General features: G+C 37.8%; 1 protein-coding gene across 12 annotated transcripts in view; it reads right to left on the minus strand.

Annotated features, from left to right (window-relative positions):
• The window catches only part of LOC121952124 (RNA-binding protein Musashi homolog 2), a 332,436-nt gene extending 314,846 nt beyond the window's left edge, over window positions 1-17,590 (minus strand). For 11 of the 12 annotated variants that reach the window (XM_042498631.1, XM_042498626.1, XM_042498630.1 and 8 more), the window contains exons 1-5: window positions 17,407-17,590; window positions 17,044-17,084; window positions 16,665-16,746; window positions 16,030-16,114; window positions 1,927-1,968 (exon numbers count right to left, since the gene is read on the minus strand). In XM_042498631.1, the coding sequence (XP_042354565.1) occupies window positions 1,927-1,968; window positions 16,030-16,114; window positions 16,665-16,746; window positions 17,044-17,084; window positions 17,407-17,468 (312 nt within the window). In that variant the 5' untranslated portion in view covers window positions 17,469-17,590. The remainder of the gene's footprint in view (window positions 1-1,926; window positions 1,969-16,029; window positions 16,115-16,664; window positions 16,747-17,043; window positions 17,085-17,406) is intronic. The other variant, XM_042498627.1, reaches the window with a different exon arrangement.
• Window positions 17,591-17,798: the final 208 nt, after the last annotated feature.

A 17,798-nucleotide genomic window follows, 5' to 3' on the forward strand; every position in this document is an offset into this window, starting at 1 on the left:
CTGCACGCTCTGAATTTTTAATCGTCAATAGAACTGCTCGAGACCAGTAATCAAAAGATAATACGCATCATGAGCTTGTTCCTGCATGATTGGCTTATCTTTTGAATCGCCCATTGTTTCAATGCTAATTGTGACCATTTCTACATGCATGCACTACAATTAAAGGCATTTCTCAATCACTTGTGTCATTCAATCCTATTCAACTCCAATTGCTTCAGAAAACAACCCAACAGGCTTATAATTCACCCCAGAAAACGTAATTCATCACTGTCAAAGAGAAGTCATATCAATTCTTGCAAAGACTACTCATTTAAAGGGATAGTTTGGATTATTTGAAGCAGGATTGTATGGGTATTACACAGAGTAAATGACAGTAGGCACACCCCCAGTTTGGAGAAGCAGACTGGAATCTGACATGAAAGCTCAGCAATGTACTGCAGAGGATGATAGTCAGCCTTAAAACAAATTTTACCCACCAAGAAAAATCAATATCAGTTTAACTGTACGTTATATTAAGAGTATTCTCACTGCATTATCTTTTCTTCAGACAGTCCGTTTCAACAGGGAAGCCCCTGACGGCTTCAGTTCCCCATCTTTGCTCTCGTCAATGCCACCAGCCTCCATTGAGAAAAACAGTGATTTTAGCTTGCTAAAAATGGCAGCTGCTGATCTGCCAATGTTTGAAACAACTTGTTGGTTTGTGTTAGGGGTCAACCAATATTGGTTTTTCAGGGCCAATACAGATACCGTTTATTAGTAGTTAATAAGACTGATAACCGATATTTGGAACACATATGCATTTACAATAAAAATGAAAATCTTTCCATCAATTAAACACAACACTTTTTTGAATGCCTTTAGCAAATGATTAAAGATAACTGAAACATTCAACATCATATCCAGTCAGTTTCCAGCAATTTTTCTTGCAAAGTCATTTTCATTGCATTTTTTGATCAGTTAATTTTGTCAGTGATTATTAAATAAAACACAGATACAGACAATCGGCAAAATGCCAAACATCGGCTCTAATTATCGACCAGGCCGATAACCTTGTTTATGTTGTGTGACTTTGGGGAATCCAAATCCACTTTCTGACATTAAGGTGAAACTGTGAAAATACTCTCAATATTGCTTACACTCTAACTAATGTCTATTTTTTTGGTGTGACTTTTTTTTAGATGGCTAAAATACATTCGGCCTGCTTCTTCCTTGGAAAGCCAACCACCGTCTACTGTATGTGATACCCTGACTATGGATAAGTACCTCATACAAGCCCAGGTCAAAAAAATCTCAACCAAACCTTTAAAAATAAAACTCTCTAAATAATCTCTACACAACAACAGCCAACACAAGACAGCAGAATCTGGATTCCACTTTCTTAGATCTTTCTTCTTTTCCACACAGGAATGAAACCAATAGCTAAAGTTCCCTGCAGATATATTAGAGCCCGCCTCGTGTCAGTCACAACTCCCATCAAGCCATAAGATGAGTCACAGATGTAGGATGGTTTCATACTTATACTCTGCATTCACACACAGTAAAGCTTGATTCATACTACTGCAGACTAAAATTGGAGTGAGGTTATTTTGACATTAAAACAACTGTAATGAGGGCTGAAATGCAGATATAAGCAGAAATGCACAGAAAAAAAGAGATATATAACAGCAAGGTAATATAGAAAACAGCATAACCTCAATCATGCTGAACATTTTCTTCAAGTCTAAAATGTCCAACTTTAATTGCTTTGGAAAAGCAGCAGAGACAAGGTGAGAACAATAGAGCCAGACTAGATATTTCTCTCCAATAACAAACAGACAAGCGCAGCCTCTTTTGTATCTGCTGTGTGAGCACACAAAATTAGGTAAGCTAGTGACATGAGACATAATCATTTTCTTTGAGCGGGGTTAGTGACCAATTTATTCTTACCTTAGGCTGGGCGCGACGTGGAAAGGCAACCTTAGGATCAATCTGCGAATGAGAAAAGAATAGCAAAATTGTTGTTAAAAGAGGAGCTGTGATATTGGAAGGGTGAAAAAAGCAATGAACAGGTGCTGGAAATATTTCTAACACTGTAAGCTAACAAAAGGGACCCCGGAGTGCAAGCGTTCAACACGGTCACATTTCTAAATCCTCTGTGGTTGGGAATAAATACCAGGGTTTTAATAGCAGTAATACATATTCAAAACTTAATGTATTAAAATGTGATATTTTCACAATGATAACAATTTATCCGAGCCATTATGATTTTACAAAAGCTGCATAATCAGCCTGTGGCGATACAGACGGTCTGCTTTTGAATTTGAGGAGCATTTTTTTGACGCTAACACTGCATTCGAGAGCTGTCAAAATTATTGCAATTACAAATTAAGTGCACATGAATGGCCCGAGAAAGTGGCGATGAGAACGTACGTGTTACTTTAACACAGCAGCTCTGCTACAAAACGCCTGGCTTTTGTCATTTTTCTCCCTCTATGAACCACTCTGGTTAAGGTTAGGGTAAGTTATTTTCGATAAGGTATGGGCAGCAAAACATCTTAGTATCCATGTAGTCATGTTTCAGTTCAAACTGAACAAATAGCAGCACCTTTGTCAGCTATCATTTTACTGGATATTATTTAATCCATTTGTTCCCGCTGACCACTGATTATAAACTATCATTAAATGAAGCACGCAATAACAGAACCTTATTAGTCAGTACATTAATTCTGACTCTGCAAAAGCCAATAATTAGTCTGGTGCAGCGATTTGGCCCAATAACTGCTTTGATTACAAGTTAGGTATGTTTGACAGGCTTGTCACCAGGCAGCAGAGCTTTAGGTTAAAAACAAAGCACACTTCACTTCAAGAATTTATACAAGCAATGGACTATGGATAGATATTAAGGTTAAACTTACCAAGTTGATTGCTTACAGTAAGACAATTGTTTTTTAATTTAAATTTTTTTATTTCCTTTCTTAAAATGTGCAAAGTATCTAATTAAATATGCACTAATTTGCATTTCCAAATTAGCTAATGCCAGGTAACAGGTTATAGGTTACAGAAGGGATTTTGGTTATCTGTTTTCATCACTCCATAAATCAAAAAATTATGTCATCAGCCATTAAAAAAACAATCTTTTTCTATGCAATCTTCAGAATATAAATAGGAATAAAACTATAAAGTTTGGTGGATGTAAATGCTACTTAAGTGGAGATTTGTTGTTCAGAGTATAAGCAACAAAAACTAATTTTGGGAAATGGCCTTTAAATATATGTACAGTAAAATTCCATACACTTTTAGACCAAAAATAAGACACTACAGGTGAATAGAGTAAAAATTGAACAAGCAGATATCAACATCAAACTTCTCTTGTTGTTTGCCGACATTGAGAGAATTATTTTCTGTATTATATATTTTCTAAAAAAAATTAAATATGCAAATGAGGGATTATCAGAATAAATTTGCACTTTTTACATAAATTAAAGTGCAGGAATCTTGAATAAAATAAACACTTAAATATGTATGATGCATTTTTCCTACTAGTCTGAAAGAAAAAAAAGAAGAAAAAAAAGCCCAAATCTAAAAATTGACAAGTGCATTAGAAAAGTGTTCCACCTGTAGTTTCTCCCATAATGAGGATTTGAAGAGAGCTGGCTAATATCACTGACCTCATAAATAACTTTATACATTCTTCTACAACTAGTGGAGCTAAATGGCACAGTTTTGGCAAAAATATTCATTTCATTGGGCAATTAACTTAAAAAAAAACACATATTAATAACTGATGATTACTGCCCTAAATATTGGTGATAACAAATTATGATATATACAAAAAAACAACACACAACTGTTTCAAAACAAGAAAAAAAAAAAAGAGAAAAGAAAAGAAAAGTTAGTGTGAAGGCCATCCATGCCACCATTCTGCTGGTCATGGTCACAGCAGAGACTCGCTTTTATTTTAGGCAGGAATGGCTGATTGAATATGACAGGGAGAAAATGAGAGTCTGAGGCCGCTGACGCCTCAAGATATTGCCAAATAACCGGGAGGATGCGTCAGATCAGCCTGTTTCTCCATCTCCTGCTTGTTATCTCATTAGCTACATTTTCCTCGTTAATTTCTCTGGTATGAAGGTATGTGGTGGGGGGTCTCATCAACCTTGCACATACAAAGAGGAGGAACCAACTCAAACAGCAATGTCATCCTAAATTGTCCTTTCCTAGATACCAAAGATATTTTTTTTAACAAAAGACATAGTTTTACTCATTCGTGTTTAAAGGAAGATCATTTCAATGCTCCATATTTTGCTTTGTGTTACTCTGAAATAAGTACAATTAGTGTTCCGATTCTTAGCATTCATAAGAATTACTCCTTGAGCACAGATGGATATATTTAAGAAAAAGATATCTCTTCCTGCTGAGGAAAACAATGGAAAGAAAGTGAATTAAAGAACGCGAGAACAAAAAAAAAAAGACACCATCTGCACAGATCAATTAAGCCAATGAGACTGACTACGATTTAATGCGTTTGAAGGGAAACCATGATGTGCAATGTCATTGTCATCTTTTCTGTCAGTCTCAGTTATTACCGTTATCTTTCTAAATCAAGTCAAAATGAGAAATGAATTCAATAACACCTGGGTATGGCAACCCTGCTTGTAATGAATTTCATTTAAAGATTTGTTTTAGCACTTAGCCCCCGGCATAACCAATTCAAACTCAATTATTTTGTGCACCCCTGTTTGAGCAAAGACAACACATTATGCTTTGAATACCAAAGTCCTACATACTTGGTAATGTATCTTACCTTTTAAGCCTATACAAAACGTACAAAACCTCATCTTCACCACACTGCATGAACTAATTGTTTTTCAGTCCTGCTGAGAATTCCTACACACTACGAAGCTTCCTGTTTCACCATGCACGAGAGAGCACTTAAATACAGCGGCGGTGGAGGTCATATAGCTTTCTGTCAGTTGCAAGTATTACAACTATCAAAAAGAGGCAATTATATGCACAGGATTGTGCTCAGAATGAGGCTATGATACAGCCAATTGTTTAAATCGCACTCAGAGCAATGCAACCAAATTAGGCAAAGAGGACTTACTAACCAATCCTTCTGAGAAATCCTGTAGCAGCACCTTTTTAGGTCACAACTTATGATGAATGACTCCTTTGAGAAATGTGAACACGAGGAGGGGAGATGTAGCAATTGTTTTCCCTTTGCTTTACATATTCATGTGCGTGGGATTTTTGTGTACAAAGTGCCTTCATGCTTAAAGCCAAGACAGAAAATGCGCACTGCCCTTCGCGCTGGATAACCATACCTTTCAACCGGAGACTGTGTTGTCTCGGTTTCACCTGATACTTCCTTTCTGAAATATTTTTGTTATGTAACACACATACCATCAGGGTTTAGGATCAGTCAACCGGACCTGGGCAGTGCACTTGTTTCAGTGGCTCCACACGCAGTGCTTTGCAAATGTTATTTCACTCTTGTCTGTTTTTATCTTTAAATGAGTTAAAAATGTTGACAAAAATTACAAAACAATACCTTTTGGTACATTTTGTTTTGAAAAAGTACTTTTCTCAATGGGTTGTAGGAAAAAAAAACACTTTTGTCCTTACTGTGCTATTGTTTTCACTGTTATTTCCACATTCCCTACACCTGCTGAACGCAACAAGTTTAGGCTGTGCTTTGTTGAAATGGATTCTGTGAGGAAATCACAAACTGATGTAAAAGGTAATTTTTAGGTGCAAAAAGGCACATTAATGCACATAAATTAAAAACACATAACTCTAGTGCAGAAAGCTAGACCTCCCATCCAGCTGTAGTTATCATCTAGCAGCAGTAAAAGTACTTTATTAATCCCCCTCTTGGAAACGTCTTTATCGTGGAAACATCACAAGCAGCGCATACAAACTAAACAGCACATAGATATTTAGAAACCTGACTTGGAGCTGAATGAACAAGCTGCTGTGAATATGAATGTGCTCCACCTTTGAACATTACATTTTATTGGGTGCCAGATTAGCTGCTCAAACGAGGGAAATCAGCAATATTAAGCAGGTAAACACCCCAAATTTACCTTCTGTGTTTTGTTTTCCTACTGTGGAAATATGAAGATCGTTGAGACTGTATAATTCATTAAGGAGCGCAAAAATAACTTGATTGCTGTACAACAAAATTGTAATTGTTAAAGCAGAAGTAATAGTTTAACCCTTTGATACCTAGAGCAATATCAGTTTTCTTGTGCTGCTTTCAGATGCCTTTATTAAGTATTTAAACCTTGGAACCCTGAGCTAACGGGTGCGATTTCTTTAAAAAAAAAAAAATTTAAAAAGTAAATGAGCAACTTGGTAAAAAATGTTCCACAATTTGCAAGAAATATAGATACAGAAACTCATTTTTAAAAAGCTAGGGAAGAATTTATGGGGAAAAAGAAAAAAAAAACTAGGAAACAGCTATATTTATAATGATCACAGTTACATGTCTAAAATTATTTTACAGAATAATTATAAATTCAAAGCACTTTCTCCAGGTCATTGCCTTGTTTATTTTTCCATTTCTTTTTTGTTTAATTTTTAATGTTAATTATTAATATTATTATTATTAACCTTAATTTTACCTTACTCTCTTTCTCATTTTTTCCAAGTTTTAAAGAGTTAACACACCTGTATGGTCAAATGACAGGTAGGGCTAGCAGATAGGGCCAAAAATATCTATATATCTAAATATCTAATATCTATCTAAAATATATTATTAGTGACTCTTAAAACTCTTTTTAAAAGTTAACTTGTTATTGAGGTAAATTTTCAGTAAACTAGAATTACTGCCTCACGTCTGTATGCCTCCATGAACCAGGCTGCAGCTACAGTTTACATTCATGTCTGTCCAGACTCATACGCAGCCATGACAGCAGACAATGTTTCAAATATGGACACTGCTGCAAAGAAGCTATATTCAAAAACATGGATGCTTCACACACAAGCCAGCAAATCTCTACAGTCACCACAGTTTCAGTTTGTGCCAAATCTAAAGAAATTTCTTCAAGGTGCTCTTGAGATATCATACACACAAAAATGGGAGGAGCGAGGTGAGAGTGAACTTGACCTTTGACCCAAATCTAATCAGTTTATCATTGAGTCCAAGTGGACATTTGTGCCAAATTTGAAAAAAAAAAAAATTTTGAGATATTATTCAACAGAATGGTACAAGGTCACTGTGACCTTGATCTGTGGCCTTTGATCAAATCTAATCACTTCATTGTTGAGTCTAAGTGAACGTTTGTGCCAAATTTGAAGAAATTCCATCAAGGTGTTCTTAATGTATCACGTTCGCAAAAATAGGAAAATAAGACATAAAGATGCAAACAAACATTCTGTTGTTAAGCTTCTCCAAAGTGTAAATTTGATGCTTTTCATTCTTATCATATTATACTTAATTTAATATTCTGGAGTTTGGACTGTTGCTCAGACAAAACAAGACATAAGAGGCCTTCATCTTGGGCTGTAAGAAATTACAACTGGCATTTATTTAATGTTTTTTTTTAATGTTATGTAGACTAAACTATAAACTGATTGAATGAATGGATCAGCAGATTAATACATTGTGAAAATAATTGTTGCGGTCAAAGTGTAATGTGTTCAAATGCAAACTGCAATCAAAGTGCATAACTGAAAAGCAACCTAGAATGAGCTAACCTGCACCTATTTTCATTTTTTATTTTCATGTATGAGCCATTATAAAAATCAAACTTTTATTCTAAGCCACATCCAATCAACAGATGTGACAAGTTCCACGTCATTAAATGTATTTACATGTACACCTGAGTCCTGGTTATGTTTTGTACATCTTTTCCGAGCTTCAAAAACCTGAGTAAGGACCTGCAGTATTCTGATAGAAACCAGAATACTGTGGCATGTAAACACCTTTTCCAGGTTTCTGAACATCCTTTGTTGATACAGAATATAGTGACTGAAATAGCAAGAAATCTAAAAAGACGCAGCTGCACACAGGCGATCGGAAACCTGGATATTGTTAGAATCATGTATACAGGGATGCGATTAACCAGGTTCCATGTTAACATCACATCCTAAATAAGATCACAACCAGGATAAGACTCCAAACTTGAATACTAGTGTGAACGCACTCATTATGTTCTCTGTGAGAAAAGATTAATTCGTATTCCTCCCTATAATAAGGGTATGACTATTGCAGGCATTTATCATATAGAACTACACTGTAGGCTTCCTTTTTCCCTTTGATTAAATTACTGCGACCATCTAATGGTAGCAGTACCTGTAATGTACAATTGACTGGCAGCCTCTAATGTGATGTCATTTTCAAAGGGCTCTGCAATTACAGTGTGTGTGCCTTTTGCAATGCGGGTTTCTCAGATAGCATCTAGGCAAGTTTACACAGTTCAGTTCATGTAGAGCACAAGAGCATGACTAATGTCACGGTTAAGATGGAGTATCTCACACGGCTGTAGTCGGTGTCAAGAGCTTTGTCCTCAATCTGAAGCAACACAGGTCTCTCTGGAGTATCTGCAAGTATTTGCTCACCTTATAGCCTCTTTACATCACCCTGACAAGAATTTTTCAAATTAATAATTCTGGTGCACCTCTCCTACATGATGAAACATGATCTCACGCAGGACAAAAGTGGATATCCTCGAGACATCATACAGCCTGATATGTCAACATAATAAATGAGAGCAGACCAAGAGGAATCCCCCCCACCAAACCCCACCCCAGCGTCTTTTATCTTCCACAGCCTTTTACTACAGGGTCTCTGTGGGCCGCTTCTGCATGCGACTGTGGGAGATCAGGGCAGAGAAACAGCCTATATCTTAAGTTCACATCTTATAAAAAGGATTTCATATATTAATGCGGCTCCTGGGTAAACTCTCGTCCTCTCTCTTAAGACATATCTACACTAGCATGATGATGTGGTGTTTAAGCTAAAAGGAAAAGGCTTATCAAAGCTTGCAGCTTTTCCCCAACTTAAGTGTGCGAGCGGGTCCACAGGTGTGCCCGTGTGATACCAACGGAATAGACAAGAAATTAAAACATAAAATGTCTCATATCTGTGCTGTCAATCTTTTACTGAATTTTTTTTTTTAGGGCCATGGAATAACACTTCTAAAACTCAGTTTGTTATGCTCCTCAAATCAATAATGAGAATTTTACCAAATCTCACGCTCAACAAGGAAATTGGACTTTTTTTTTTCTTCTAAAAAAAATAATAAAAAATGCAGCACCATCATGATTCATACTCACTGGTATTACACACAATATCGCATTACTGCCTTGACAAACATCTGATGTTCCTTATGTACCGACAAGAGACAGATACAGCTTGAACTAATAACGCCTTCAGTCATAATTAACTGGAGAAGACAGAGCACCTGCTATACTTAAACAAGAGCGAGTCAGAGTTGAGCTCACTGATTTGACTTTACTTCCAAATCCTATCTGATGAATTTAGATCTGCCCTGAGCAGCTGCTCATCCCTGCTCTTTCTCCTCCTTTCCTCTTGGGTTGCTTCCTGCCTTACTTCTTACATCAAAACTGTGCGCACAGGCTGACCTGGTCATTCAGTAACATAAAATATATCAAAAAGATATTTGTGGTTTTTACAGGTTGCAAGAAATTAAAATTAAAACTTCCCATGGTGTTTTAACTATGATGAATGTTATCACTCAGTCATGATAAATTCATATTTTGCATTCAAACGTGACCTTTGCTAGGTCCCAGTTGAATATTTTATCTAATTTTATTCTATTTTATTTTTTTATATAACTGCTTTACATAAAACCATAAGAGAAGCCAACCTGGAATCAATCTGCTGCCTTGTTAAGCTCTCAACTGTTACTTTGCAAATGCAAAATCATGTACTATGATCTCTCCTGTTCATACCGGCCCGCCTCGAAACATCTTCAGGAACAGATGCTGCGAGTTGCATATTTCTAAACTGAACAAAGCATCATGAAAAATGGTAAATATGTTCTGAATTACCAGCATGTGCGTTTCGAAGCCCCGGGCTGTGCTTCTCCATATGTCTCATTCACATTCATCCTAGAGTGTTTTCATAACCGGACAAAAGGCAGAGCGCACGGTAGGGAAAAAAACCAAAACAATACGAAGAAAGAAAAAGAGGAAGACTGCAATAGTGTTCCTGTCGTTGCACGAGCTGGCATTGTTGTGAATGTTGCATTGATTCTAGAGCTCATTTAATCTCAACCACAGGGAAATGTTATGCCAAAATCAGGGGTGCCTCCAAGGCGGTGGGGTCATGGTACCAGTGATACAATTGCTGCCCCCCTAATTTTTTTTGTGAGCCCAAAGGTATTCATAACACCCTAAGGCATCCATTGGTACCAACCATGTCAGCCTAGCTTGTCTGGAGGGTAGGGTTGCTATGGTATGACATTTTTACAGTATGATAACTAATGATAAAAATATTGCAGTTTCTCAGTATGATGATGTTCAGCATTTCACAGCATTATTATTATTATTTTATCCACTAAAAAGACCTTTGAAGGCTTGAAAATAATTTTTTTTGGTTGAACGAATACTTCGCTGAAACCCATTTTTAATGGAAGTATGTGTAAGTGTAAGTTAAGTTAGAGGTGAGATTCTCCATCCAGTTGCACTTTTCTCCCACACAGCAGATCAGCAAATATATACTGTAACATAACCCGCAAGTTTCATACCACAGCACGGCCACAAATGAGTTTTTAATTTTTGAATCTGGACTGTTTTTAAGGAGCGCTATTAGAATATACCACTGGGTTATTTATGGGACCACACTGTCGGAGCACAGAGTGCACTCAGGGCAGACATGGAGCAGCATTAACATCACTGAAAGTGAAATTTAACCACTCATTCTGCTGGATCTAAATGTTTGCTTTCACTCATAATCACTGTTCCTCTCATCCATCAACCTAATCTGATCGGTTTTGAACCAATCTACATCTCAATTATCTGCCCCACGAGTCACAAAGTGCTGCTACTCTGCCTGCACTGTGTTCACAGACACACAAAAACCTCAGATTTTAGAGAGGGGACACAGAATTATACAAAGGACCATGCAACAACATGCACCCTCCTGTCACCATGTGCCACCACACATACACTCTAATTCTTTTGGAAACCCCACAGGAAGGCAGCTAAAAAAAGCTACAAATTTAGGCTAACTTTTGATGAGGGAAACACTGGCATAGCGATCTACAAAGGGGTCCCTTGAATTTTCACATCAAGATATCTGAATGAAAATGGGTTCTATGGATACCCATACTCAGCTGTACTGGTATTAGTTGAAGCAAATCGGATAACTGATAATATTAACTGTAAAATAAAAAATAATAGTATATCGTCATGCAATTCCTTAACTTTAATTTTTAAATTATTTTCAACTAGCCTATATACTTCAACAGCATAACAGAATTCCAGAAACTCAGTTATGTCTTTTGATTTTTACGTGCCACCCCAAGATTTTCAGTGGCCACCCCTTTGAAAATTTTCTGGGAGCGCCCCTGGCTAAAATTATGTTCCATAGTGAAAAACCTCTGTGAGGTATCAGTGAAATCAAACTAAGAAATGCCTCTTTTGTGTTAGCTTTTTAACTAATACTTCTTAACAATAATTACGATACCGTGTGTTTCTGGTTGTCAGAGAGCCTCATTAATTTAATTCACACAACCAACTATATCTGTCAAATAAAATGAGATAAACAAACTACTAAAAATAAATGCAAATTAGGTATGATTTCCTCTTTCCCTGAACGAATAATATGACTCAACTTGTTCACAGTCACAGCACCTCCAGCCACTCACTCCCTTCAAGGTTACTAAGGACAAAAACACTGGTAAGGATTCATTCGAGCACTGCAAAAAAATACAAATAGGAGGCTTGTATCGAACCAACATCTGCAAACACATCAAGAACCATCCACATTTTGCCGGACCGCTTCATTCTCTCCATCCTACTGAGCAACTTTATAAAGAGATATGATAGATCCTAATGCAATGCAATCTTGATAGTGTGAGCGTTAAGATATACAACAGCACAGCAGATACAGCCCAATGACTAATAGTGAGGCAAACAACACAGACAGCTGCCTCAGGTTTGTAATCTTCTATTGCACGCCGACGGAGAAACTGCAGCACATTAGCAGCGAGGAAATATCAATTCCTGCATGTATTTGACTCAGGATCTTCAGTATGTCAATTACACTGTCAAACACTCATCCGATTACAAAAATGTCAAGCAAAAAAAACCCATATAGCCTCACTTTGTTATTTATTATGACAAAGTCTTTAGTTATATTATCACAGCACTATTAGTATTGTCAAGATTTCTAGTTGGAGGGTATGGAGACAAAATACATGGCAGCGAAAGGAGAGCAAATAAATCATACACAAAACAAATTGTTTCATTAACATCAGACAGGAATCCAAATCAAATTTATCTCTGTATCTTTTTAAATACGGACTGTGTAAAAGTCAGCATCCAATATGATTACGTTAATGGTCATTAAAAAAACATTTATTTGAGGCAGCCTGGTGGCCAGAGGGTTTAAGACGCTGACCATGTAATCACAACATCCCAGGCCCCTTTCTCCCTTCATTTCCTGTCAGCTCTCAACTCTATGTTATCTAATAAAGGCAACAAAAAAATAAATACCATAACAAACATATAGATTTACGACCTGACAGAGGTAATGATAAATATAATAAAAAGGGAAAGGTTTCACAACAAGCCCAGAGTGACATGCCAATTAAGTAAGGACAGATGCGCAACAAGTTTGGAGAACTTTGCTGTGCCTGTGCACTATAGGGCCACAATTCACAGAAAATGATGATTGGATGTCAGACCTTAAAATGTCATTGCTCAGTTCTCAGTGTGAGGCACTGTCAGATGTGAAGTGCATGACATAAGTCTGCCAGATATGACCTATAGCCCACAATAAGTGTGATATAATACAACTGTTTATCTGTAGCTGCAAAAACTGTGTATATCTTTTGGATATAAAACACAGGAGGTCCACAATCTCAAAATGGTAATTTGACATTAGAGATTTTACGTGCCACTTATTATGCTTCAGAGGAGCATGAAAACCTTGTGTTTTCTAGCATAAGGCATAAGAAAATAGGCCGAGAATGTTCTATAATATGAAAAAGATGGCATGTTTAAGCTGCAGGCATAGGTTTAGTAACTTCAACATAAGTAAACAAGTACCAAAGACCTTTTTCTAATGGGTGAAAATACTGTTTTGCAATCAATAAGTCAGTTGCAACATAGAAGCAGTGGCAGATTGAGACTGTGCTGCTATGAGCATGAGGTCATCGAGTTAAACTCAATGAATATCTTAATAGAATCACTTTAAACGCACAAGTTTCCAGCTGCCAATACGCTCAAAGTGCCCTCGGGCAAGGCATTGAACCGACAACTGCTCCGTTTATCGGGCATCAGTAAAAGACAAGGGCTGAGCAGGACAACTCCCAGGTGTACGCATATTTTTATGTGCATCCCTCCCTCACACGTATCCGTACGACCTTTGCTGCAAATATATATATACGCTGTCAAGCTGTCACAAAGTTGTTCATCCAAAATGTCAAGCTTGAAGTTGTCAGACTGCTCGAGATTCTGCCTCAAAGTATGTTTGTGTCATTATCCCTTCAAACAGCCCCATAACCTGCTTCTATATCCTCTCCTCTATAGATGTTCGCAATGCCATCAGTCGTGCTTATTGGTCATTTCACTGCCAAGAACCCTGTCGTGTCTCTATATTTGCTGGATCACAACAGAGTGAACACCCTTATGCCCATAACACACATTGGAAGACTGAAGCACAAAGTTTGCGTGAGATTTTAACCCACCTGAGACTTCAAATAACAGAAAAGGAAGTATCTGATAGGTTGGGAGGAAGAGAAAACTAATAATCATCTGTGGTCCAATCATCTTTATGCCCCATCATGAGAGTGCCTCCAGCTTAAAGCAAGTTACATTTAAGACTTTTATTAATGCCACTCTCAATACAATTTAAGGACAATTTTACAATCACCAAAATTGAAGCAAAAAAACATGAGCTTATATTAATTATTTAGTGGAAGGGGCAAATTTTCCCAAATGTTTATTGTTACATAAAACATGACTTTTTTTTGCTTGTGGTGGAGATGTGGGTAGAAGAGCACTTGGAAACGGCGGGCGTTTTTTGACTGTTTTTCTTGGTGATTTTGGGATACTAACCCTCGTGTGGGATTCCCATCATGCAGAGTAACAAAAACATTTTTGCAAAAAAAAAAAAACACACCAAGTCTCATATGCATTCAGCCATGCTGCAAAATCTGGGAAAAATAGCCAAATTTTATTGAATTTTGACAATGACAGCTAGCTATCAGACAGGAGATACTCTGCCAGAGGCATGAGTGTTGTTGGTTCTGCTATCCTGTTCTGTGTGATGTTAATGCAATCTTTTTTTTTTATTAACCCTAAAAAAAGGATGTTTCCAATAAGTGTGACATTTTGCAATGCAACTTACTGAAAATTTTAAAAAGATTATTTAATTTCCTACTTCCTATGTCTTAGCATTTAAAAGACTTCTAATTTATTTATAATATAATAATATTTTAATACCAATAAGGCCTCCTAAAGAATGTATTTTGACTTAGTGCTATCAACATTTTCTAAAAGTATGTGTGTATTTTTTTTATATATATAAAAGGTTAATATCTCATTTTTAGACCAGCACAAATACTAAACCCCTAAGCCCGTTTGGAGAAGTAAAGCCTCCATCACTGAGCTGTTCTGAAAACTGGCCAGAAAACTCAGAGCCCCCTAATAAAAAATAAAAGAAAGATCAGGCACAATACTAGGAACTTTGAAGTTAAAAAAAAAAAAAACTGGAGTGAAAATGAAGTAAGTTGCACTGTCCCAAAAACAAGTATGTTTTTAGCTCAGTGCCAATCACACCTGAGGTGAAGAATATGCATGGGTTTACAAATCTTAAAATTATTCGTCATAGCCTTTACAAAAAAAGAGACTTTGGAGTATCCCAAAGCACAATCTATTTGGCCTTCAAAATCCTTAAAAATATTCCTCAATCCAGAGCTGCCATCAGCCGAGCTGGCACTATGTTTCCTAAACGTGCACTATTCCATTTCCAAAGCTATGCCAGCATATCTGGATATTACCACCTAGCGAGCAGAAATCCCAGACAAATACAATTTCAGCTGAACCCTGTCTAATCCATCACTACAGACATCTCTCAAAAAATGACTAGCATCTTTAATTATTCATCTCCTGACAAATTTCAAAGGGCAAAGTAGAATCCACAATAGTTCAAAGTTTTTCATAAATGAGCGTGTGGGCGCGTGTGTGTACATCTACAAATCAACTGCCTTATTTACGCAGGTCAATGCACGCCATTATTTCAAACTAAACATGCATTTATGGTCATGGATTGCTGTTACACTGCTACATTATATAATCAAATTATTTACTGATGATATAGTTTGGATGACATATTTAAAAAGTTAATTCTGCTTTTGTCAGCTCACAAATACAGACCTCTGTATTTGAAATTAGGGCCATGTGTTATTTCAACCCTTTTTTTTCACACTTACAGTGTCAGTGCATGAAGCATGATACCATGCAATATCTGCCGGGTCAAACAGTAGCAAGGCAGCGGGCCTGAGACAGCACGCCCTTCAGTGGAACATGAGATATGTGCACACTGCACATGTGGCTGCAGCGAAGAAGGGGGCGTGTCAACCCCATTCATCCACACAAGTGAAAGTGAACACATAATATTCACCCTGGAGTTGCGTTTTATTGCTAAGCTTAGCGTCATGCATTTAGCCCTTTATGCATGACCTTGATCCACACAGCCTGTTAACCTAAGAGGTGTTTACCCACAAGGCCTTGAGGCAGTAAAAAGTCACACAGTTATGACAGGGGGGGGGGGGGGGGGGGGTCTCCACTTTCAAAACAGTGCAAACATTCAACAAGGAAGAAGAAATGTATAAGTCAAAATCAACTCACCGTCTTTGAGTCTAATTCGTGGTGTTGTTGAGCTAAGACTTTATCTACACTGGCAGCATCTGTAAACGTAACAAACCCAAATCCTCTGCAAAGACACAAAGACAAAAAAAACAACAATGTTAAAATGCATACACACAAAAAAAACGCATGTTTCTTGCAAATGCAAAATATATCATAAAAAAAATAACACAAAATACTGTGATTTGCCATGATAAACTGCACAACAGCAGGCATAATATCCCTATGACCTTAATATTGTTGCAATATTTCAGTGCAAATGCATTAAAAATCCACATTATGGACGTCCTGTAGCAGATTTAAAAGCCAAACTGGGGACACTGCTGCTCATTATTTGCTATGTTCCAATATGAGACGACACTACACCAACATTGTGCTGCAGTCACAAAGTCAATGTCAAATTGCATTCGGCTGCAGCTTTACAGCAGTGAGCATTTAAGCTTATCTGGCTTGCTGTGAAACCACACGCAGGCGCGCGCACACAGGGACACACACGAACACGTGCGCGCGCGGACACAGAAACACACATACACGCTGGATTAACACTGAAACACGGACAAAGTAAGCGATATCGTCACATGCACTGCAAAGGAAAAGTAGGAAAGCCCTGTATTTACCTTGAGCGTTTTGTCGTGGGGTCTCTCATCACCATACATTCTCTTATTTCTCCGAATTTACTAAAATAGTCTCTAAGGCTGTCTGTGGATAGAGAAAATATGTCGGGTCATTTGACAGAAACATATGGGCATGCTGTTGTCACTGTATTGCAAAAAAAACACCCCGCGATGCGCATAGGGGTCGAATAGAGGACTTCAGATGGACGGAGATCAAAAATAACATCGTGCGCACACACTAGTGAGATATCCCATACAGTACACTACTGCACAGTGCACATTCGCACATACACCGCCAGCAGCAGCTCCACCGAGCACTCAGTCACAGCGACAAAACAACAAGAAATACTGGACACGGTGTAAAAGAGAATAACAGTCTCACCTGGTGAGGTTTGCCAGCTGAGGCCACCGATAAACATTTTACTGTAAGGGGAAAACACAACAGAAGTGAGTCCAGATGTCAGTTCGGCCATTTTGACGACTAACTACTTCTAAAAGCGACCTTAAAGGATAAAGGAAGACTATGAAAACACATTCGCGCTTGGTAATTATAGTCTATCTACATAAAAGGGGGAGGCCACTCTCGCTAGAAAAGCTGAAAACTGAATTCTGGAAACAAGACCCGTGCACGGTTTAAGTGCGTACTGTGTGGGGACGAATCCAGCACGGCAGTCGAAGTCCTCTCCAAGATGTTGTAACATGAAAAAAAACCGTACCTTAGCGTTAAATTGAGAAAGATTCTTACCCCGGGTCATGTTGTGAATCATTTAGGCTTCCGGATGTGGCTTGACTCCCGTCTCCTTCCATATCTATTTCAAACTATAGGCTGGGACTACAGTAACAGTGACAGACACACACAGATACGGCAGGAGATATGCAAAGCCCCGCTATGAGAATATTACTGAGCCGGGAATGAAAGCGTCACACGTGGGATCAGCTCAGCCCCCTTGCTCCCTCCTCCCTCTCTCAGCGTGCTCTACCTTGGCCCACAGGGGGCGGAGCCTGCCGCTGTCACCTAACCAATCCAATTGACGTCAATTCAGGCAATCTGCAAACCAATCCTCCGATTTGTCATTTAATTAAGCACTAAGCCACTAGAGGTGAAAGTGGCTTATTGCTCTTCTAAATCAGTGGACA

This window comes from Plectropomus leopardus, chromosome 13 (genome assembly GCF_008729295.1).
Source record: "Plectropomus leopardus isolate mb chromosome 13, YSFRI_Pleo_2.0, whole genome shotgun sequence".
Lineage (NCBI taxonomy): Eukaryota > Metazoa > Chordata > Actinopteri > Perciformes > Serranidae > Plectropomus > Plectropomus leopardus.